Genomic DNA, 24,212 nt, shown 5'->3' with positions numbered 1-24,212 from the left:
GGAGAAACATTTTAAGTCCATGAGTATTTCCTTTTGGGTGGACTGTAGAATATTCTATAGATTTTTTTTTAATAAACCAAATTTTGTCCATTAATTGTAGATTTACAGGTTCATGGACAAGTCTCCAGAAAAATAATTAGAGGCCTCTAACCTCTGAAAATTAAGATGTAAATTTAAAAAAAAAATCAGGGAAGAGATTATACCTCATTTGGGAGAGTATGTGCTTAGCATGCATGAGGCCCTCAATTCAGTCCCCAGTAACTCCATCTAAAAACTTTGTTTTTTAAGAAATAGATAATTAAAGCAAAAGGATGGAGGAATACGGAAATTTTTAGAGACTCATCTCAGATTTAAGATAGGGAAGAAACCATCCAATTCTCAGAAGAAATCTTGAGGACTATGTAAACTGGATCTGAGATGTCTACTCTTTTAACATTATTCATGAAATCATATTACCAAGTCTTAAAACTACCTGATAACCCACAGTGGTGATACTGATCATAACAGCTACCATCACGTATCGAGCTCCGGCTAGGACTGCTCTGTTCTGACATCTCTACCCCTAAGGCCTCACCAGGCGGAGAGCACTAAATTCGGTCATTTATGAGCATCTCGTGTAAGTCCTCCATTTGTGCTTCTCACTCTCCCCTCACCAGCTCCTCTGAGGGAAGCACTGTTATCATCTTCCCCACCCGCAGATAAGGCCACTGAGGCACAGACACTAAACCCGTTCCAGGCCACATTGGAATTAAAGGACGTCTGTATTTCTGCTGTTTTGCTTTTGACAAAGGAATCTGAGATATCAATTCAAAGCAGACTGTTAAATAATCAAGTCTGTCAGGTCTTCACCTCAAAGAGCAGATACTATAAATTCCTGATGTAGGATGAGGCTGCCGTCACAAACTGACTCAGCTTGAAATTAATATCCAAGATGAAGCAGCGGATACACGTAAATATTCACGATTGTCAAGTCTGCCCACGGGTCTGGGCCCTTCACTGCCTGAAAGGGGGTGAAATCCCCACCCGTGTCTGGGAGGGAAGCGCGGCTCTTCCCGGGCTCACCCAGGCTTCATAGGCTATTTACCCCCACAGACTAGCCTCAACGGTTAAAAGCTCTCAAGATTTTTACACCAGGCAAAACTGAAAGACATTTCTGTAGATGGAGCACTTTCTCAGGCTTAAATTTTTTTGCCTACACTCAGCCAGAGGGAGAAAAGAAACAGGACTCTACAAAGTCCTGACCCTCACCACTCACAGGAGTAGAATGACCACAGCAGAAGATGGCCCTTCACATTGCAGGATGTGAACAAAATAAAGATGCCCCAACAACAGGCACTCCCAGACACAGCGCTCAGCAGTCTTCTGCACAATCACAGTTGTGCAGCCCTCAACACCTTCTATTTCCAGAACACTTCATCAGCCCAAAAGAATCCCCCTATCACTAGCATTCACTCCGTAATCCCCCTCCACCCAGCCCCTTCCAACCATCACCTGCTCTCTGCCTCTGCATGTGCCTTTTCTGGGCTTTTCAGATCACTGAAATCAACAATATCTGGCCGTTTGTGTCTGCTTCCTTTCAATTAACATGCTGTTAGCAAGGCTTGTATATTTTGAAGTGGCATCAGCATCTCTTTATTTTTTATTTTTTTTGGAAACGTTAAAGATTATTAGAAGGTGGTAAGTACTATCAAAAAGAGTAGAGTGGAGCATAAGTGATTGTGTTTCAAAGGGAAAAGTGTGGGTTGAACAGTCAGGGTGGACTTCCCAAAACAGGTGGCATTTTTCATTTTCCTCTTTTTTTTTTCTTTTTTATTCACTCTTACGTGTGAATAATGTTCCACTACATGGAGATACTACATTCTGTTCATCCATTCAGCAGCTATGTATGGACGAGGTCCAGAAGAATGAGTGTAAGGGGTGACTAGCATGGATGGCATTTAAGCAAAGGGCAAAATGTGTTTTCAAAAAAAAGCCAACAAACAGAGGCGCAAGGAAATTCAGTGCGTTTCTGAGCAAAGTGCTTGCTTGCTTCGGCAGGACTACCGTGCAGGGCTGGGGCGGATATTGGCAGGAATCACGGTGAGGGAGTCACCTGAGAAGACATCCCACTGCAAGCAGCTCAGCCAATCCTCCTCCCTCATCCTGTATTGTTAGAGCAATGTTTCTAGGTTACTCTTATTTCAATTAATAGCATTTAACTGCACGTCTGATCATCACCATCAGACCACATTACCTCCAAGTCACAGAAAATCATTCACTGACCGGAGCAGCACCAGGACATAATGGTGATGGATTAGGGAGTCCTGCAGCATTCCAGCCTGCAGGCACAAACCCCACATGTGCCCTGGTGATGTCCAGAAAATAAAATGCATGGAAATATCTCACTGCTGGAACACGACATCTGCCCTCAATTTCCCGAAAATCATGCTGGCAAAGCACTACTCAACCTTCTCAGTACAAAAAAAAAAAAAAAGCTAAGAAGGCAAATTTAGGCTCTTCCATTGAAAACCAGCAGCCACCACTGCCAGTATTTGAGCTGGAATGCTCCTGACTTTGAAAACCACTGCGCAGTTACTTTTCAAACGTGAAACTCATATATATATACCACGTAGATGATATTGCAGTAGGATTTTTCTTTTCAAAATTTCCAGTTGCAAAATTAGCACAAGAAAGTTTATGTTTAGGCTTTAAAAAAAATCAATTATCCTCCATTTTCTTAATTTTGAACTTATTATTATTTTATAAATGGAGCTATGGGGCGTATTTAAAACCTTTTGATTTCTGAAAACAAGACGTTTATGACCTCACTATTTCAGAGCAAACTTTAACGATTCTTTGAGAGGTGGGGCCTGGGGTGCTCACTAACAGCTCTTTAAATACTGACAAGGATGTGCTATTAAGTAATACAAAGGCTCTAAGTCCACATTAGCTCAGAAAGCAAAGAAACCACACCAAAGACTTCCTTAAATATTTTATATATTCCTATTCTTTTGAATATTAAAGCTCTTAAAACATATGATTTTTTTTGAAAAAGACAACAGCTGTAATAATTTTCCTCTCACCAAGAAAGCAATCTTTATCAGGAATAAAAACCCCTATGGAAATCGAAATGACAGGACGTTTCTAGCTAAGTGAACATCCAGATCTGAACACAAACCTAAATCCTATCAGATCTCACTCGAAGGAGCTCTACAAAGGCCTGGGCAACCCTGGAGATTAGCTCTTTTGTTCCAAATGTTGGCTGAGCTAAGATAATCACACTAGGCATGGAAAGAGAGAAGAGGAATGTCCACCTGGCAGCCTCCATCAGTTTTCTTCCAGCCACAAGGTGCCTCTAGGGCAGCCCCGCTAACAAGTCCCCCATAAGAAAAGCCGGCATCCACACTGCCCCTGCCGTCCCCAAGTAGCCCCGAAGCCCATATCCCAGCCTGTGAATGGTCTTCAAATGATCCCCCAGTTGGTGGCACCCTCCAACTCTTCCCCGCTACACACACACACAAAGCCACGACAGCCTTCCCAAAGCACAAATTTGATTACATCAACCCCACTTCAAACAGTTCAGAGGCTCCCTGGTAGAGTTCTAGCCCCACCCCAGACCCTGCTCGCCCAGCCTCATCTCAGTACATAGGTCCCCAGTGACCTCAGGAGCCCCCTGACCTGCTCCTACTTCCCACTTGCCTCCAGGTTCATTTTGACTGTTTCCCAAGGAAGCCTTCCCTCCCTCCAACCTCCACAATTTGTTCCTCTCTTCCTAGAACATTCTAGGCTAACTGACAACGCTAAGCTCTCAAGAAGCAAATACATTTTGCTTATTTATGTGGCTACACTCTCTCTCCCTTAGACTCACTGAAGTGCACGTGTTATGAATAAATGAATGACGGGTTGGATCTCAAAAGGACAGACATACCTGCTCTCGCCCGTCCCGACCCTTTTGTCTGTAGTATATCAGAAGCAAAACCAGAAGTACCTTTCCTGAGGGTCACTTCTGTTGACACCCTTCACTGCCTACTGTGTCAGTTCTAGTAAAACTCAACTTCTTCCAAAGCCCTACACCCCGGACTCTCTCCAGTGACCTCCCCAGCAGGGGCTCCCTCCACCCTGGACCGCACAGGGCACTCTCCCCGGGTCCCCACGCCAAAAGCCTCCAGGCCTCTGCCCGGGCTGCCCCTGTGATCTGAGACACATTCTTGACTCCTTCTCCTGGCTGACTCTTACTCTGTCCTCACAACTGAATGTACAGCCCATTTCTTCCAGGAAGTCCTCTCTGATAATGTCCTTTAGGTCTTGTCTGGGCTCTATCTATAGCAGCAGTACATGGTGACCAACTGGGTGTTTGCCCGCTCCTTTGAGACCACGAACACTTGGGAACCACGTGGGAAGGAGTGAGAGATTACAAGACAGGTGGGGGAAGCAAAAAGCAGAAATCACAGCCCAAGTCCCAAATTCAAGGATACTTTCTCAGAAAAAGGTATAAACTATTTCACACGGGTCCAATTTGGCTACTATTTTTGTGGCTTGTGGACAGCAAGAACTTGGTGTTCTAGGCCAAAACCCAGGTTACATGCAAAGAAATGTATATATTCTTATCCAAAGGAAACCAGAGCTGCTCAACAACAGTTTTCATTTAGAACTGAAAGGAAATTTGATAAAGGCAATCTCTCTCTCTCTCTTCTTTCTTTTCTGGAATCATATAATTTTAGAAGTATTTGCGTGACTAACAGACGTCTACAGCCCGTGATTCTGCACTGAAGTGTTTGGGGCTGAGGAAGCCCAGATTACATTCACTCTGTAAATGTAATCACACCAACACACTGATAGGTGCCGTGAGTGGTGGAGCTGATGTTCCAAAGCAGGCAACATTATTCTGTAAGAGAACTCTAAATAGAAAGTAAGAAATGCAATGTCCTGTACTCAATTTCATTTGCTATATGGGCCATTAACTGATAGTATATTTTGACTAATGAAACCCAAAAATAAATTGTCAACGTCGATTTTCTTCATCTGACCGTTTTATGCTAACATCGGATATTAAACTCTCACTCCATATGGAAAGCTCAGGCCTATGCTGCAGCACAGATACATCCCGAGGAAGAAAGCCGACCAAGGGAGAACTGGAGAGTTTCCCTTCAGAAGCTGCAAAGTCTGGTTTTGCACCTGTACACCATTTGCAACCACGTCATCATCAAAGGAGTTAGACGTTACCTCTCTGGGGCGAAAATCACTGCGTGCTTCAGAACCATCAAAGAATGCTGAGCTTTGTGAACCAGTCCAGAGGCGCTTAAATCATACTTTTTCTGAAAGGCTCCAAAACTGACCCACTTCACCATTCCAGGTATAACAGGGAAGTACTGGAAACAGTAGAGAGAACATGCCCTTGAATTCTGACAAGGCCCTGCTTGAATCCTGCTACAGCATTTACTAGTCACTAAATGGACCAATTCTTTAACCCCTCTGAGAAGGCTTTCCAATCCCCAAAAGGGGGCTGTCAGCGCCCACCTGGGAGGCATGGATGTGAATGCATCACGCAAGTAGGGCGGCCGACTGGTACCTGACACGGGGCCTGGCTAGTTTCCCTCGGCTGCCCTTTTCCCCCTTTAAACTTGCACTGTTCCCCCGGTAACGATCAAGCCCCCGGAACAGACTGCCCGTATCTTCTGTGTATCCCTGGATACATGCCTTACCCTTAGGAGGCCAGAAAAACAACTGCCTCCTCCCAAGTCACTAACAATGTTCTTAAGAGTCTGGGTATTTTTAACTCTATTTTTCAGGGAGACTATTCCAGAATTTTGCAAGCACCATTCTCCAGGTTGGCTCCCCTCCCAGTGCCCATCCCTTCTCACCTCAGATCCTCTGTCTGACTGCCTTCTGTTCATGGGAAAGCGAGTCCGGTAAGGTGGGGCTCCCTAGACCTCCCTCCCTCCCTCACAGATGATTGTGACTAACTTCTCCCCATTCCTCACTGCAACTCTAGCATCTGAGGAGTCTACCCTCCCGTACCCTGCAGACTCTGCACCTTCCCAAGACGCACACGTGGCCACGACCCTCCCTTCAGATTTCTTCCTGGCTGGCCCTGCCCAGCCCCTGGCCCCTTAAGGATAACTGGCATTGCTTTGAAAATGGCAAACGCCACTGACTGACACACCAAAGCTGTATGGTCTGGGCTTTCCTCCAACCAAGACACAGCCCTGCCACCCCTCAGCCTCAGTCTGCAGCTCTCGAGATGATCTAATTCACATGCAAGGCTGTGAACACCAGCTAAGAATGACGACTCCCAACGTGTATCTCTAGTCCGGCTCCTTCACCTGAGCCCCAGGCTCATCGACCCGAGTGCCTCTTTGAAGTCCTAATTTGGATGACAAATGGCATCTTAAAAATGCCTCATGTCCACCATTTACTCTAGAATTCCATTCCTGGCAGGTATCTCCCAGACTCCCCATTTTAGTAACAGCCCCAGCACCCACCGAGGTGTCTGAGGTCACATTCAATTTCCACTGTTCCCTCCCCCAGGCCCTGCCCTGGAATCAGTCCTGTTATTTCCATCAATAAGCCCATCTCAACTGTAGTTCTGTAGGGACCATGGCCGGAAACACACAAGCTCACAGCATGGTGCACTAACAGCCCTCCGTAGGGTGCTCCCTGGAGGGGGAGGCATCTCCTGCCGCTGTTCACCTCAGAAGGCAGTGGATTCTCACACAGGATGTCCAGGAGAAGGGACTCAAGGTTCTCCCATGGTCTGAGCTTTGAAGGGCCCGAGGTCTGGGGGAGCTCCTAATTAGCAGACACACTTGCCAATGAGCAGATGAGGATGGGGGAATCCACGCAAGGCTGTTATCACTTCAACTCATGGGCTCTCAGGAGCCACAGGAAAGGCCTGTGTCCAGTGTACAGCCCAGCCATCACAGATCCCAGCCTGCATTTGCCAACCCGGACAGCCTAGACTCCATCTACTTGCGACACTTACTTCTGTTCTGTTCCCCACCCAGAATGTGATGGACTCATTCAGATATTCTGGCCTGTCTCAAGCGAGACAAATTCAGTGAAAAATGAAGTGTCCACATTTGGACCAGAGCATGAAAGGAGAAACAAGGCCTCATGGTCAGCATGATGGTGGTGGCCACACCCTTCCACCGGGTGAGATGAACCATGGTGAGGGTGAGAATCCAGGGTCCTAGGTCGGCCAAATCATCTTCCTTCACGGTTGTCTGGGGTGTTGGAGACTGACTACCACAAACTAACGACACGGCTGTCAGTGGTGGATGTCAGCTGCAACAGAAACGGATTCAACTCTTTACTGCCAACATGGGTTAAAAGTAAAGGCCGGGGCAGGGAGGTCTGCACGGCTGCTGAGGCAAACCACAGACCCAGCTCTGAATGCCCACTGGCTGGAGCAGAGAGGAAGCTACGGCCCTTTTAGCTGTCCCTGTGTCCAACAGATCCAGGTGAGCCAGCTACTTAGGAGAAGGTCATGTTGTCCTGATACCCAGAAAAACCAGCCTCGTAAAGGGAACAAATAGTGTCATGGATTTTAGACCCAATTCTGCCCCTTTATGAAGGCAAAGTAAAGTAAATGGCACGGGGAAGTTGAATGCAAAAAAAAAAAAAATTAAAGAACCAAACGGTGACCGCTTCCTCCAACAGCGTCCTCTGCAGCTGTCACCTCCGTGGCGGCCACTTCCTCACCAGTGACCGCCGGCCAGGAAGCGCCGTCATGCACGTCACACAGCGACAGCCAGGAACCGCGTGCCGAGCACGTTTGTGTAAAAGCAGGAATCGAGCAAAATGCTGCAGAGTTTGACCTTACAAGTTTAAATACTCCATGAAAAGAATCCCTGAGCAGCCGACAAAATCAATTCGCATCTTACTTCTTCAAAACAATCAAACAAATTTAATAAGGGTGCATTTGTCACCAAATAAAAGGAGGACCAAACATGTTCCTCAAAAGCAAGGATTTCAACAGGTATCAAACACCAGTGGGTGATGAGCTAACAAAGCAAATATTCCAAAAAATTAGAAAATAAAAAATGACTAAGATAATAGATGGATCAAAACAGCTGTTAAGTTGTTGTTTTTAAAGTGATGGAGACTGTACGGAGGGCAATCTGGCTATTTCCAATGCAGGGTGTGCACAGCCCACATTTTCAGAAGCAACAACATGCTCACTGGGCAGTACAAGTGAAAAAGGAGTAAAGAAAAAGGAAAAGAGGAACAAGAGAAAATTAGAATCACACAAGAACAAAAATGATTTTGACTGCATGTACAAGAATTTATGTGAGTGTGTGAGGCCAGGGACACGGGGATGGTGAGGCCCAACCTCACCTCCTGCTCAAGGGAAAGCAGGGGCCTGAGGGGAGCGGCGCTGCCGGGGGACCACAACGTGTTCAGCTCCCCTAACCCAAATTCCACCTACAAGCGTCTAGGCAGCTTTTGAGCTACAAATTTTTGTCGCATTTCAGTCTGGACCGTTTTACTCACTTCCACCAAGAGTAGCAGGAGAGAATGAGGCTCTGCTCCTGCACCAAAGCATTGTTTAGAAAATTAATGACTGTGGAATAGTAAAAGAAACAATGGAGTAAAAGTGACTGGAGGAGAATGTGCTTGACCCTAGCTCACTGGCCGCGTTATCTCAATGACGTTCAGATGCTGGCTGAGCCCTTATGGTACCACAATAGACAGACCCACAAGGAGGCAGGTTCAATGCGCTGAACCACTGTGGGCTAAGTACACATCCAGCTACTCCGCCAAGTCCCAAGGGCAGACATCAAAAGGCAAAAACAAGCTGGCATTCTCTGGTGGGGCTGCAGACTCAGAGACAATCATTTGTTGAGCAAAAATGTCACCAGTGCCTCCTATGACAAAAGAAGTGGCACTGGCGTGGGGGCTGGGGCAGGGCTCCAGGCTTCCACTGCTCACTCACCAGTCTGTCCAGGGGGAGAAGGTGGTCCCTGCTTAGGTTTCGCTGATGCACCTACCTTGACTAATGTCTGGGGCCTCAGCAGGAGTTGACAGGTGAGGTGAACAGAGCCAGACTCTGTGTAGCACGGTGCTGGGAGCTATGCCCTCAGCAGTGCCCAGGCTCCTAAACTTGTCAACTCATCTCCAAGAAGCAGATGGGGAGTGCGAGCATGTAGATCACAGGGCCCTGTGAGGACAACTACAGATCATGGCCACGACATGCCTCTCCTCTTCCTTAAGCCATAGAGGTATTTCCGGGGAGGAACAGAAAATTCATCCAGAGCCTGCTAGGTGGGCTCTCGCAGGTGGGACTAGTGTCCCCTGTGCTTCTCACTCACAGGGCTGGTCTAGACATTCTTTTTATTAATTCTCTAGCATCTTCTCCTCCAACTTACCAACAACCAGAAAGTAGGATCTGATCTTAGGTAAGTTCAAGAATCACAGAGCACCACCTCCAAAGCGGGCCCGGTAGCACATGCCAGGTCTTCTGACCGCCACCTGTGGGACCACCATGAGCCCTCTCCAGACTCAAGGACCGAGGCCGTAGGCCGGGGGGACACAGCTTCCCTCACTCACCCCAGCAAAGGTTTCCACGTCTCGGCAAAGGCATCTCACCCTCTTCAGCCCGAGGGACAACACGATAGATATATGGGGAAACAGAGCAGAAGGTGGGGGTTAGGCAGCCCAGAAGAGCTCATCTGTACTTCCGAGGCAAAGTGGGGCCATTGACTTAATCACAGGGACAAAGTGGGAATGAACATTTCCCTGCTCTGTCCCATACACCGTGATACGCCTTTCCCTGCATAAGGAGTTCATTAGGAAGTCCCTGGCGGTGTTTCTGATGTCCTAACTTGGCATGGTGGCTGTCGGGCAGGAAGAGACGGCCTGAGCTGAAAAGGTGCTGGGCCTGGGAGGCAGGTGACAGCGGCTCCAGCCGCAGCTCAACCAGCGCCTCGTTCTGCCTCTCGGGGCTCAGCATCTCATCTATAAGCAAAGGGATGAGCATGTACCAGGACAGGCTGCCCAACAGAAATGAAATGAGAGCCATGTAAAGAAAGTTTCCCAGTTGCCACGTTTAAAATTTGAAACAAAGAAACAAACCAACAAACAAAAAACAAATACTAGAATGTGATTTTAAGAACAGATCTTACTTAATCTACTGTATGTAAAATACTATTATTTTGACATGTAATCAATATAGGAAGTAAAGAGATAGTTTATGTACTTTTACTAGACAAGCCTCAGCGTCTGATGTGCATTTGACCTACAGCACATCTCAGCTGAGTCCAGCCTCCTCCCCAGTGCTCCTAGCATCAGTGGCGTTGGCTACTTTATTGGACAGCAACTCCAGGGGTTCCACCATGTTCCTGGCTGTAAAGCGGGAGTAAGTGTCCACACTAACCCTAAAAGGATCTCTCTGAAATAAAGGCGGATTCACTTTGAAATGTCTGGAAACCGGCGGGCTGCACCTCCCTCCCCCCTTGGCTACAAGATTGACTTCTTCCTTGCTGATCCCTTTCTGGATGTAGGGAAGCAATCCAGCACACAGCCAAGGTGGACTGGCCTCCAGGTAAACTTACCTGCTGTCTGTGTCCAGTCCCATGAAGTCCTCCTTCTCAAACGGGATGCAGGGGAGGGGGATCTTGTCCCCAGAATTCTTGGGGCCACCATCCAGCCACTTGGACTTGAGCAAGATGAAGAGTGACTCAGTGAAGTCCTCGATCCTCTTCTCCACCACCCTGCAGTACTCTTAGATTGAAGGCAACGTCGGTGCGCGTCTGCTCGGCTACCTCCCCATGCTGCACAAAGACAAAAAGCTGAGAGTCATTAAGCGATGTGCCATACAGCTCCTCTGTATGTGGAGCTTCTCGAAGGCCTTGGCAGAGAGACATTCGGTAATGGTGACAAGGCCCACGACCTTGGGGTGTTTCTGGAAGACGCTCCACCGATTCTCGGGCACATAGCGGTGCCTGTAGTGGATACAGAGTGTCCACTGGGAGCCACAAGGGCTGATATGGCTAACCGAGGTGAGTAGCTGATAGATGCAAAAGAAATTCTCCTCTGAGATGATCTCTATGGATTGGACCACAACGGGACGAGTCTGGTGGTCCTCAGCACACTGCACGTAGTCAGGGATGCTCATGTTGCAGGCCCTGCCGAGAGGGGAGAGGAGATCGAGGTACATTCTCTGCTGTGTGCTACGGGCCCATCTGGGTTGCGGTGACCTGGTGTGTACCAGCCAGAAGACAAGGGAAGCCAAAGCAAATCCAAGGGTACAGTTTGTCCTCAGAGTCTGCATATGGCTACTGTAGCTCGATCACATTACCCAGCTTTTGGTCTAGGCTTCCTGCCTCTGCAGAGAAAGGTCATTTCTTATTTTCTATTTCCAAGCACCTAGCAAGGCCCTGATGCAAAGTCACTGCTCAAAAATGCTGAATAAAGAAATGAACAAAGGAAATGCTTCCCCAACCCCCTTCAGCAGAATATAAAGAAAAGGACCACAGTAGGATCAAAAGATCTGGATTCCTATTCAATTTATTTGAACTCCTAAGCTTCATAATAATGGATAAGAAAACTTGCCTTGGGGTAGAGGGTACTGTTCATTGGTAGAGCATATGCTTAGCATGTACGAGGTCCTGGGTTCAAATCCCAGTACCTCATTTTAAAAATGAAACAAGTAAATACACCTAATTACCCAGCTGAAAAAGTATTTTTTAATTCAAAAGTCAAAAAACACCTTGCAATTGACACAACATTGTAAACTTGACTATACTTCAATTAAAAAAAAAAAGCCTTGCCTTACAAGAATATATCTGGATTACGGATGTTTGAAAATGTAAAATGCATAGGGTACCACCTGCATAAAAGGAGGTGACTGTACACATGTTCTATCCCTCCTTTGTGAGTTATACTTCCTTTGGGGGGGTTATAACCTCTCAGAGCTAATTATGAGTTATACTTCCTTTGGGGGGGTTATAACCTCTCAGAGCTAATTTTCTCAGAGCAGATTAAAAATTATAAACATTACCTGATTCTCAGTACTGCTGAAGAATCAGATAACTCTATGAAAGCATCTGACCCACAGAGTTTACTCAATAAATGTTTGTTGAATGAATGAATAAACAAGCAAAGTGAATGCTGCTCCCTGCCACAAACCATCATAATGGTACTGCCTGGAAATCCCAAGCCCACGTTCACCCGACTCTGCATTAACAATGTGGGTGACCTGGGCAGGCCTGTGTGCTTCTCGAAGCCCCAGTTTAATCGTGAATAGAAATAAGGGCAATAACACAAACCTCAAATTGTTAGTGAGTCAGTAATGAATTGTACCCCAACACTGCAAGATGGAACCATTAAGAAAACTGGGCAAAGGGCCCATAGGCCCTCTCCATATAATCTCTTACTACCACATGGGAATCTACATTACATCTCAAAATTAAAAGTCTAATATTTTAAAGAGGTTATCGAGGTTAGGTGAGCTCACTGTCTCAAATAAGGAACACACAGTACAAATAGGACAATGCCCAGCCCATGAGATACACTCAGTTAACATTCCCACTGAGCCCACTAGTCCCTCCAACTTCAGAGCAAGAGGATGGGTCCTCGTGGCAACAGGCCACAGCACCTGAAGCTAACAAAGCTAATGGTGTCCACTTAAAAGAGCCCCTGTCACCACCCTTGTTCTAATTTTCTATTTGTAATTTTTTTCTTTTCATTAAATTGGAACTCCAAATTGCATAGAATTCTTACCAGATATCATGATGGCAGCCCTTCAAAACCTGACCACAGAGATCATGATGGCAGCCCTTCTTGGTGAAACAATAAAATGAAAAGCCATTTCCACAAGACCTCTGTGTAAATCTACTAGGGAACTTCATCCTGGACTGAGGAAGAGGACTGGGGAGTAGGGGGTAAACTGGGACACGGAGAAATATGGGCCACCTGTCCCACAATGGACTTTAGACTCACCCTCACCCTCCAGGAACATCTAAATACACACAGACAGAGTGCTATGGACAAGAATTTTTTTTTAAACAAATCCCTGAATCCCTAGCAGATCTTGTTTCTACCGAGACACAAATGTCTTATTTGTATAATGTTTCACAGAAGCCTTAAAATATTATCACCCCAACTTGACACATCAAGAAACTGAGGTAGAGAAGTTTATCACATTCTACAAGATTAGAGAGAGGCCACGTCAGACACCGTATTTAAATCCAAGTCCCTGCTCCGTTGCTCACACTAGAAAGTGTCACATACTGCCTCTTTCCTGCCCTCTCCCTGCAATAAATCTCTGAAGAGTCTTTTCTGTGTCACCTGCAATCAAAATCACATCAATTTTTCACAAAGAGCTATGTCACTCCTTGGAGGACATACCAAAATCTAAAGGGTTGGGTTGAGAGGAGATATTTGCATTTTCTGTTTCTCAAAGGAAACATGGCTTTAAAAGAAACTGAAAAGTATTTATCTAGTCTAAGCGCTCATTGTGCACAGAAAGAAACGGAGGCTCAGAGGAGAAGAGGAAAGGGCGTTATTAACAAATATTGCCTCAGTGCAGCACCAAGCCAGCCCTGGGCACTTCTGGGGGAGGATCTGGAAGGCCCAGGAGAATGAGAGTTAGAAAATAGAAAGAGAAGAAGAATATAAGGCCCCGTCTCTACACCACCATACCATGAATTTCCACCAAATTAATCAGTATGGGTGCAGCCAATATTAAGGTTGTCTAAACAGGTTATTGAAACCTGGAATTCTCAACCATAGTGGAAATTCCAGCATTTACTGTGCTTTTTTCCCAGTTCAATCATCAATTCAGTGGGCATTCTGTACCAGGGACTACACGAGACCTGGAGTTCTCCCAAATAAAGATCTCTATTATCACGTGTGCAAACCACATAAAGGCCACCAGAAGAAAAGCGCCCACAGATAAGATGGAATTACTGAAACTGAAAGCAGCCAAAGAGCATATATTACTAGGAAAAATGGTGCTCCTATAAATGGACTCATGGACATAGAAAGCAAACTGTATTTAGCAGGCAGGAAAGGAGGGATTAACAGATACAAATTAGTAAATATAAAATAAATGACAAGGACCTGCTATATAACACAGGGAAGTATATTCAATTTCTTGTAATGAGTTATACTAAAAACAATCTAAAACATATGTATATACATATGCATATGTTTATAACTGAATCTCTGCTGTACACCTGAAACTAACATTGTAAATTGACTACACTTAAATAAAAAATAATTTAAAAAATAAGTAAAAATAAAAGCAACGCCATTAAGAAAAAATAAAAGAACACTCTAATCCCCTTAGCTGTAGGTGGTGGAGAATTCTGGTTGCAAACACCAAGTCCACTGGATCACTCCAGCAATGGCTGTCACTCTTTCTGACCATCAGAGAGTCACTTGTTTCACTGAGGTTTCTTTTCTCTTCTGTGAAAGGCTACAGCTGCAACTAACGATGTATAGAATCTCATCATTCACAAGCCCAACAAGTAGTGAGGACTTCCCATGGGCCAGGCTCTGGACAGAGGAAAATATAGGGTCCGAAATATATTCATGGGTAGAAGAAGTTTGTGCCATAAAGACGTTAATTCTTCCTGTTTTGATAGACAGATTCATTGCAATTCTGATTAGAATTCCTACCAGATTTTTCTTGGAATGTAACAAGTGAATTTATGGTCAAGATTAGCCAAGAAATTTCTTTAGAACCACCACTGGGGAGGGGTGGATAGGTCATTCATTTCCACTGCTTTTTCTGAAGTGATAAAAACGTTCTGGAATAATAATGGTTGCACAACTGTGAATATGCTAAAAGCTGCTGAATTTTACCATTTAAATGGATGGAATTCATGGTGTGTGAACTATATCACAATAACGCTGTTATATGAAAAAATATTTCTTGACAAATATTTTTCTTTTTATACCACTAGTCTGTCCCACAATTTAAGAAAAACAAAAAACCAATACAAACCAAACTGTGCCAGGAGTTCTTTAGGACTGCAATATCCCTGGGTCTCCAAGGCCTCTGGTGATGCTGTTCCTGTTAACACACACTAGCTGGGCTGGGCTAGTTAGGGACTGTAACTGTCTTTTTAAAATCGACGGTCACACGTTTCACCCTTGGAGAGGGAAGGAAGGAGGATATCACAGCTTCATGCCTTCAGCTCATTTTTAACAGAACCAAGCCCTGCTTTCACCACTGTTAATCCCTCTCACTATAAAAACACGTGACATCAACAAGCACCGCCATCATAACACCTGAAAGTGTTCAAGGTACTTACCTGCGGCAGAAACACTGAGGGAGGAGACAGAAGCTTGCTCAGCACTGATGCTCCCTTTTCCCGACTCCACCAGGTGAAGCTGGGTGCTACAGCCAGAGGCTCTCAGCCCGGGGAGCAGCACACACGCCACTGAGCTGGTCCTGAGGGAGGGTGAAAGGGAAAGGAGGGCAGCCCTAGGGGGGAGGGAAAGGGGGGGTGCGGGCTGCAGCCCCGCTCGGAGGCCAGCCCCAGCACCAGCATAAGCCGCCCGCTCCCGTCCAGGTCCGCAGACCACGCCCGCCCGGGAAACAGCCCGCCCATTGGTGGGGACGGGCAGGCGGCCGAGGAGAGGAAGCCCGGGAGGAGAGGACTCGCGGGCGGGAGAGGGGAAGGGGACGCCAGCCGTGGACTGAGGGGATCCCGGCTGCGTGAGAGGTGGCAGGCGCACACCTGGACCTGGACAGCTGTGGCCGGGGCGCCGGGGCAGGTGGTGCTGTCAGAAGGGTCTGGCCAGAGAAATTCAGCTGAACACGGGCTGACTGGCGCCCTTGGGGGCTGTGAAAGGCGGATCACCCTCCCGAAGCCGCCTGAACCCTTTCCCGGGAGCCCCCCACCTTGCACTTCCACAGCCAGAAGCCCCGGCCCCAGGCAGGAACCAAAGGCCTAACGGGCGACAGAGTTGAGAAGCATTTGGGGCCAATCCCCGGCTCGGACATGGAGCTTCGAACCAGCGGACCACCAGGCACCGACAGCGCATGCGCAGGACGGACATGGATCCTCTCTGGATTCTGCGAGAGAAGGTGGGACAGCGAGGGAGGGAGAAGATGGGAGCGGGTGGAGAAGAGGGGAAAAGTGGAGGGATACAGATGGACAGGAAGAGCAGAGAAGGGATGGGTCTGGATAGGGGAGTGTCGTAGCGGAGTTGGAGAGAAAAAGCTTTACCTCTAGGGCACCCTGAGATGGCAGACCTACCTCTGTACCCTTCTGTAACCGTTCAAGTCCCGCAGCTCATGTTTTACCTCCCTGATCCAGCCCTCCATTAGATGCTTCTGCAGAAACACTACGGGGATCACACCCGTTGCCCCCATGCGGAGCTGGGTTTTCTGTTGCTCTGAGAACCAAGCACCCGCAGGTGTTGTCGCTCAGAACTTCCTTGGGAAGAGCACATATTCCCCTTTTACACGCTGGGAAACAGGCAGGAAGGATCACTGCCTTAGCTCCACTGTCCCAGGTGTTGGGCTGGCGGGGAGAGGTGTGGTACAAGATCAGAGCCCCAGACAGAGCAGACTGCCTGAGTGTTGGTGCATAGTCCCCATCCCTCCTGGGTAAACCATACCCCACCCTAGTGGAAACATCAAGGGCTCACAGTGGTTTCCTGGGGGTGGGAGAGCTGTCCTCATGTGAAGGAAAAGTCCAGCTGGGCTAACAAGCTAAGTCACAAATCTAAGTGTGATAAGTGTCGGTTTACTGATCTAAGTTCTGCTGGGCTATCTCGTAAATCTGAAGTTTAGTGTCAGTTTATTGGCCTAACAACCTAACTCGTAATTCCAAGCTCAACAAGTGTCAGTAACGTGATCTATTACAAATTGATAAGCTCCAGTGTACTGATTCCTTGCTTTTTGTTCTTTAAGTCTTATTGGCTAATATCCCCTTAGTTGTATTGAAGTATTTAAAACCTCATGTGCACGTCTTGGAGGTGCTCAGAACTTCGGAGCAGAAGCCCCTCTGAGCCCGCCGGCATAATAATTCTGAGTACTCCAGCACTCCGATTGGTGCTTGTTTCTTGGCTGGCCTGTTTCCATAACACTCAGCTCCAGTGCCCAGCTTTCTAGGTAGATAGGAGTGTTACCAAGTCCAAATTCATTCTCCCCAGTGCAGGACAGGCCAATAAGTTTGGAAACCAGATGTTGGGGCTTGGAATAGCAAGTTTCTGTAGACCTAGTTGGCAAACTAATGTTCTGGAAAACCATCTCCCCAAGTCACAATTCAGGCTCCTTTCCTACGCGCTTGGTTGTTGCAAACTTCTTAGTGTAGGAATTCCTTCTTGTTAGAATCCTTTGTTCTTACAGCTATCTGCGTGGGTCAGATCCCTGTAAATCTCCAACAAAACAAACGTTATTTTCTATTCTGCAATTTGCTATCTTTTAATGAATGAAAAAGTGTTCAATATCCTTAAAGGTCAGAGCTTCAGAATAAGCTCTCCTGTGTATTTCAGGCTCTAGGCAACAATTTTTTACAAGCAAGATGAAGCCTAGGAGACAGAGCATAGGGTTAAATTCAAAGGAACAGATCTAATATGGAGTCAGATTTGTTCTGTTCTATTACCCGGGCAGAAGCCACTTGAGGATTTAAATCTCTTTAAGTTAAAAATAACTAAAATTTTAAAGGAATTTACATGCATAGGTGGGAATGTGCAAAGCATATCTGGAAAAGCACCCAAAAGATAGTAAACAGTGGCATCTCCAGACAGGGCTGAAAGAACAGAGGATGAGGGAAAACTTCTTTCACTTGTGTATTTTTGTGCTCTGTTTGAGTTTTTTTTTTTAACCATTTGCTTGCATTTCTTTTTCAGTTAAAATAATGTGTAATGGAGCAAAGGAGTAACTAGCTTAGCAAATACAGCAGCCATGGAATCACTAAGTCATCACTTTTGATTTAAGCCAGAAAGCATTTATTGACTCTCTCCAATGTGCTCAGTCCTGTTTTAAGACTTCTTTTATATTATTATTATTATTATAATACTATTATTATTTCTAGTACTATTACTATTACTATTATTACTATTATTTTATGAAATAATAACATGGTATACCTCACCCCTGCCCATGGCTGGTGGAAAACCAACTGAGTTTTTCTTGAGTTGTTTTCCAAGGAGTAGAGATGAGTTTATAAACAGAACACATCTTCAGGGCAAAACAGGCAGTGTGCATTACCAGCAGGCCAGACAGCAATGAAGGGTTTTCAATAGAGGTGCCCAGAAGCTGAGAGAGAAAGCCTCCAGGACACTACAAAAAGCTGCCCAAACTGCCATCTCCATGGTACTACTGAAATAGGAAAGAACAAATCTGACTCCATATTTGATCTGTTTCTTTGACTTTAACAAAGCCAAGTTAATATGCTCCGGTCTTTTCATGGGTTATGATGTCACAGAGGAAACGGACAGGTCAACAAGGAACCACTCTGCCGTGATCACGGAGCCGGGGAAAGGGATGGGCTGCAAGATGTATGAAGCAGCCACAACTGTGCCCGTGCTTCTAGGCAGGTATCCAAAATTGCCTCGACAAGGTGTCAAACATTTGTGCCCATGTCCTCATCAACAGACATGTATTAAAGACAAATGGAAACATATAAAAGGCCAATACCCTTGCTGGGTACACCGTCCAAAGAACAAAGTCTCAGTTTGACAACTGGCCATCTCGGTTCCATGGGATTCATTCTTGGGAGAACCTTAAAAACCACTCTTCTGTCCTCAAGAATTGCTGCATATTTGTCCTATCTTTGGCTCAGGGATGCAGCACGTTCAAGTGAACTTTAATGTCTTCACAGATTTGACTGTCTTTCTCCAGGTTCATTTGTCCATTCCAATGAGGCCTGAGCTAATTCCATCCTCTGTAAGATCTATTCCCTCCAGTGACAGCTCATTGAGCCTGCAATTAAAAGCCAAGTGAACAAGACTGTCCTCAGCTAAAAATTTCACCCACCCTTCACTGTTTTCTTAATCTCCTCTCCTGGCTAAGTGCAACAGACTAACACCTCCCTCCACCAAGATTACCAACTATGTCATTTTGTATCCCCAAAGAGAAAGTAAGGTCCAAAATAGAGGAGACAACTACATAGTCACCTCTGAATTCGTAGCATATAGAAATGTTAATAAATAGAACTATGATCATGGCTTCTTTCCTTTAAAACCTTTCTGGTTATTTGAATGAGACCTTGGAAGGGAGGTGTTTGCTGTCCAGTATCTTGATCCACAAGACTCTGGAGGCCTTTTTCAGAATGGCTGTTCACTGATTCATTCAAAACACAACTTATCAATCAAGGAGTAGCTGTGCTTTTCTGCCAGGTGTTTGTGGTCACTCTAATGCCAGAACAACTTTAAACTATATCCTTACTTTGGATTTGTTATTTTTCCCCTCTTCCAACAAAATTGACTTTCCTTATTTTCTTGCCTTGAGGAATTCTTTTATTTCCTATTTCACCCTTTAGTAAACCAAGATCCTCAGGATGGGCTTGGCCCATAATATGATCCCCCATCCAACTCCTAGTGTCAGAGGCCTGGGGCTCACATCCTGCCCTCCTGTCAAGGCAACTGAAAATCAGTTCAGGATCGAACCAGCACCCCAGGGATTCTAAGGCTCGCATATCTCCCAGAAACCCTGCTTTCTCATTTGTCTTGGCTTCTGAGAATTTCCCCTCACTTTCTTGACAATTAGTTGTGCAGCTTGAAAGATGAGGAAGGAAGGTTTTATTTCTTAATCAGCATTTTAAGGAACTTATGTAATGAAAGTTTTCACGAGTTTCTAGAACCCTCCATTGCCGAGATAGAAAACACACTAGACATTTTCTAAATTTAGCTCCCATGTGCATTTTTTCTTTGTTTTTGTTTTCTTAACTGTTAACAGACATTTTTTAATTAAAAAAAAATAAGGCCCCAAAAAGGATAGAACACTGAAGGGGCAATCAAAATTAAAGGGCAAAGACAGAAAAATGATAACTACTCTACAAAGTTAATATAATACATACACTATGTATCAGATCAGCAATTCTCAGTAACAGCTAATTGAAACATGACCATGAGGTAAAATTTCTCTCCTGTCAGGACATGGCCAACAGAAAATACAATTAAACCAACAAACTAATATCCTAAGTCTGGCGAGGTACAGAAGGCTACAAGCTAAATGTGTCTTCTTCTGGAAAAGAGGAAGACACACCAGCTCTTTTCTGTGGAGCCTGAGCCCACGGGAGGACGGTGAAGTGAGCTCTGTAAGTACCCAATTAGCAAACTGAGTGATGAATAAATAGACGTGAGCTTTGATGACAGAGGTGATACTACTATTCATTTGTCCTGTAAAGTATGACTTCCGTTCAGTGATCAATACTTCGGTGTCCTCAGGAGTTGACATTATTCGAAAATGCACAGCCTGGGCCCAGACCTCCTCTTTCAGCTCGTGACACTGCACTTAGATGTCACAAGGGCACCTCCAACTCCACCTGCAAAGAGCTGACTTCACAGTGCTCCTCCAATAGCCGTCCTGCCCAGGGCCTCTGGTCCGGGGCTAAGTTCTCCGTGCCTCTCCCAACTCAGACCCATCACTCACAGATGTGAATGGACCCCTCCTTCAGAGCCCAGATATCCTCAGACACCGAGTCCCACCACCCACACCTGACCTACCAGATACTCACTGTCACTCACTCAGCACTGACTCTGTGCTGGGACCATGCTGCACACTGCAAACCTTATCTCACTGGATCTCCACAAGAGTCCTGGGAATTGGGTACATCACTGCTTCAACTGATTAGATAAATTGTTTCACTTCCTTGAGTGCGTCATTCAAACTGACACGGCTACTGAGCCACAAGCCTGGGCCTGAAAACAACTTGAAAATTGAACACTGCTACACCTCACAGCCACCCTACTCTGACTCATCACATCACCTCCTGCCAAGCCTTCTAAATGTTTCCAAGCATTCTACAAGACAAAAGTGAACTACGAGAGCACCCCACTCTCCAACATAAAATCTGTCAATGATGGTCCACTGCCCTTAGGAGAAAGCCCCACCGGGCCTGAGCACAGCCCAACGGCCCAGCATCCGCGTTCCCTGCGCGGCCGCGCCGCCTCACCCTGTACGCAGCTCTACACGTGCCTTCTCTAGGACAGGGATGCTGACTCCGCACAACCCAGGTCTTGTCTCACTTGAACAATGATCACCTTCTTCAGTGTTCATCTTCTTCTTTGCTGACCCTCAGAAAAATGTTTTCTCATGATGAATCAATATCTTTTTCCTTATAACTTCCCATCATTGATAATGAGCTCCCCCAAAAGAGAGAAGACCTAATTGTCTGTCTCCTTATCTGTAAAGTGAGATTAACAAGGAAATATGTGAGGTTTTATGAGAAATAATATTCATGTGAGGCTGAGGGACAATTCCATCATACAATAAGCACTCAATATGTGCTTAATTAATATTAATAAGATTATATTGCATTCCAGCATCCTTCAATCAATTTTTAATGACTTTGTCCAACAGACTACTGACAAACTGTTGGACGAACCACTTTGAGCAGATCAGCACAAGCGTACTGGGATAGGTAAGCGCTGACTCCAGTTGCAGCTGCAGCCACCCAGCACTATAGGGTAGGGGCAGTTTGCTCAAGCTCTTACATGTTGCTTGAGCATTTAGTTGTCGTTATTGATTAAAGACAGGTGTTCTTTAGTCAAAGCCCCTGAAACATAAATCTTCAAAGATTGATGCAAATTAGGTTTCAAGAACAACACTCTCATTAGAAATTATTTGAAAATCATAGTCTTAGCTACTCCGCACATCAAAAGGGCATGTTCTTAATGTATCTGACTAAATACACCGAAAGGGTTGTTTAAAAGAAATTACGATGAAGCCATCCTGAATAAGCTCCAGTATCATCTGCACAAAGCCCCACCCAAGGGTCTCATTTCACATTTCCACATAGGTGTTCAGGTAGCTTAACTTGGGTCTTGGTTTCTTATAACACGGGGTGGGGAATTGTTGTGGATAGATTTAAGTAGCAAATATATAACTAGGGTAATTGCTGTTAAGGAATTCTAGAAATAAGAAGATTGATATATAGTCCCACCCATAAGAAACTCAGCATTTCCAATTACAGCAGCATTAAAAATAAAATGAGAGATACATTTAACAAAAATTTACAAGATTTGTACATTGAACTTTTTGAAGTATCACCAAAATAAATTTTAAAAGATCTACATATATGGAAGACATCCCATTTCCATGGAATGATAGACAGTATTATTAAAAATATTAAGACTCCTCAAAATGATCTACATATACAGTGGAATCCCTATCAAAATTCCAGCTGACTTCTTTGCAAAAATTGAAAAACTGATCCCAAAATTAATATGGACGTGCAAGGGGCCCAGGATAGCCAAAACAACCTTGCAAACGAAGAGTAAAGTTGGAGGACTCACTTTAAAAGGTACTAAAATGCTATAGTAATAAGTCAGTATGTTGCTGGCATAAGTTTGGATAAATAAATCTATGAGACACAATAAAAACCCACGGGGAAAAACTTACATTTAGAGACAGTTTTCCACTAGGGGGCCAAAAACACCCCATTGAAAGAATAGTCTATTCAACAAATTGTGCAGGGACAGCTGGGTGTCTGCAGGCAAAAGAATCAATCTGGAATCTGAACACCCATATTTTATATAACAAATAAAAATTAAAACAAAGTAGATCACAGACAGAAATGTAAAAATTAAACCTATAAACTTTCTAAAAGAAGACACAGTATAAATCTTTGTGGTCCTAGGATAGGCTTTGGTTTCCTGGATACAATACCAAGAGCACAAGTGATAGAAGAAAAAAGCAGATAAACTGGACTTCATCAAAATTAAAACCCTTTTCTTACAAAGGACATCATCAAGAAAGTGAAATGACAGGGGAAATGGGTATCTCAAGTCAGAGAGTGCTTGCTTAGCAAGAAAAATAAAATAAATCATTACATCTAACTACCTCCCCTGTAAAGAAATTGTTTTAATCTTTAAAAAAATATAGTGAAAGACAATGTGCAGAATAGAAGAACAATTTTGCAAAACATGTATCTAATAAGAGAGTAGCATCCAGGATATATAACGAATTCTTACAACTGAACAATACAATAAAACAGACCCAATTTTTAAATTTACCACGAATTTAGATACATATACAAATGGCCAATAAGCATATGAAAAGATGCTCAACATCACTAGACAAATCAAAATCAAAATGAGATCTCATTTTACACCCACTAGGATGGTTATTACCAAATCACGGACAATAACAAATGTCATTCAGGAGGCAGAGAAACCTCATATGCGGCCAGGGGAAAGGGACAATTGTGTAACTTCTTTGGAGAAGCCTGGTATTTCCTCAAAAGCTTAGAGTTATATGGCTCAGCAATTCCACTCCTATATGTAGAGTCATCCCTCAATACCCTTGGGGGGTTGGTTTCAGGAACCCCACACCCTGGATACCATAATCCAAGGATGTTCGAGTCCCTTTACAATCAGCCATCTGGATCCATGTAGTGGAAACTACAGATATGGAGGGCCAACTGTACAGCCAACAGAATGAAAACATATTCTCATAAAAATTTCACATCAATATTCATAGCAGTATCATTCAGAGTAGCCAAAAGTTACTAACAATATCCATCCATCAATGAATGGATAAACACATTTACCAAGAATAGGCCCACAAACTTTTGGTCATTCAAACTTTGACAAAGGAGGTGAGAACATACAATGGAATAAAGACAGCCTCTTCAGCAAATGGTGCAGGGAAAACTGCACAGCTGCATGTAAATCAATGAAGTTAGACTACTCCCTCACAGCATACACAAAAATGAATTCAAAATGTGTTAAAGAATTAAACATATAGACAAGACACTATAAACCTCTTAGAAGCAACCATAGGCAAAACATGTGACATACATCTCAGCAATGTTTTCCTAGAGCAGTCTACTCAAGCAATAGAAAAACAACCAAAAATATACAAGAGGGATCTAATTAAACTTACAAACTTTTGCACAGCTAAGGAAACAGTAAGCAAAACAAAAAGACAACCAACCTATGGAATGGGAGAAAATATTTGCAATAAATGAAACTGCTAGGGGCTTAATTCCCAGAATATGTAAACAGCTTTTACACTTAATAAGAAAGGAAAACAAACAATTCAATTCAAAAAATGGTAGAAGTCCTAAAGAAACATTTCTCCAATGAAGACGCACAAATGG

The 24,212-nt window shown here is 44.7% G+C and overlaps 1 protein-coding gene across 1 annotated transcript in view; it reads right to left on the bottom strand.

Moving 5' to 3' along the window:
* LOC140698889 (uncharacterized) overlaps positions 1-24,212 on the bottom strand; it is a 142,472-nt gene that overhangs the window by 65,590 nt on the left and 52,670 nt on the right. The window contains exons 10-12 of the mRNA XM_072970748.1: positions 15,836-16,009; positions 15,243-15,382; positions 10,533-10,751 (exon numbers count right to left, since the gene is read on the bottom strand). Coding sequence (XP_072826849.1) covers positions 10,533-10,751; positions 15,243-15,382; positions 15,836-16,009 — 533 coding nt within the window. The remainder of the gene's footprint in view (positions 1-10,532; positions 10,752-15,242; positions 15,383-15,835; positions 16,010-24,212) is intronic.

Source organism: Vicugna pacos, chromosome 10, assembly GCF_048564905.1.
Source record: "Vicugna pacos chromosome 10, VicPac4, whole genome shotgun sequence".
Lineage (NCBI taxonomy): Eukaryota > Metazoa > Chordata > Mammalia > Artiodactyla > Camelidae > Vicugna > Vicugna pacos.
The sequence above is the reverse complement of the archived record's forward strand: the minus strand, read 5'-3'. Positions and strand labels throughout refer to the sequence as shown.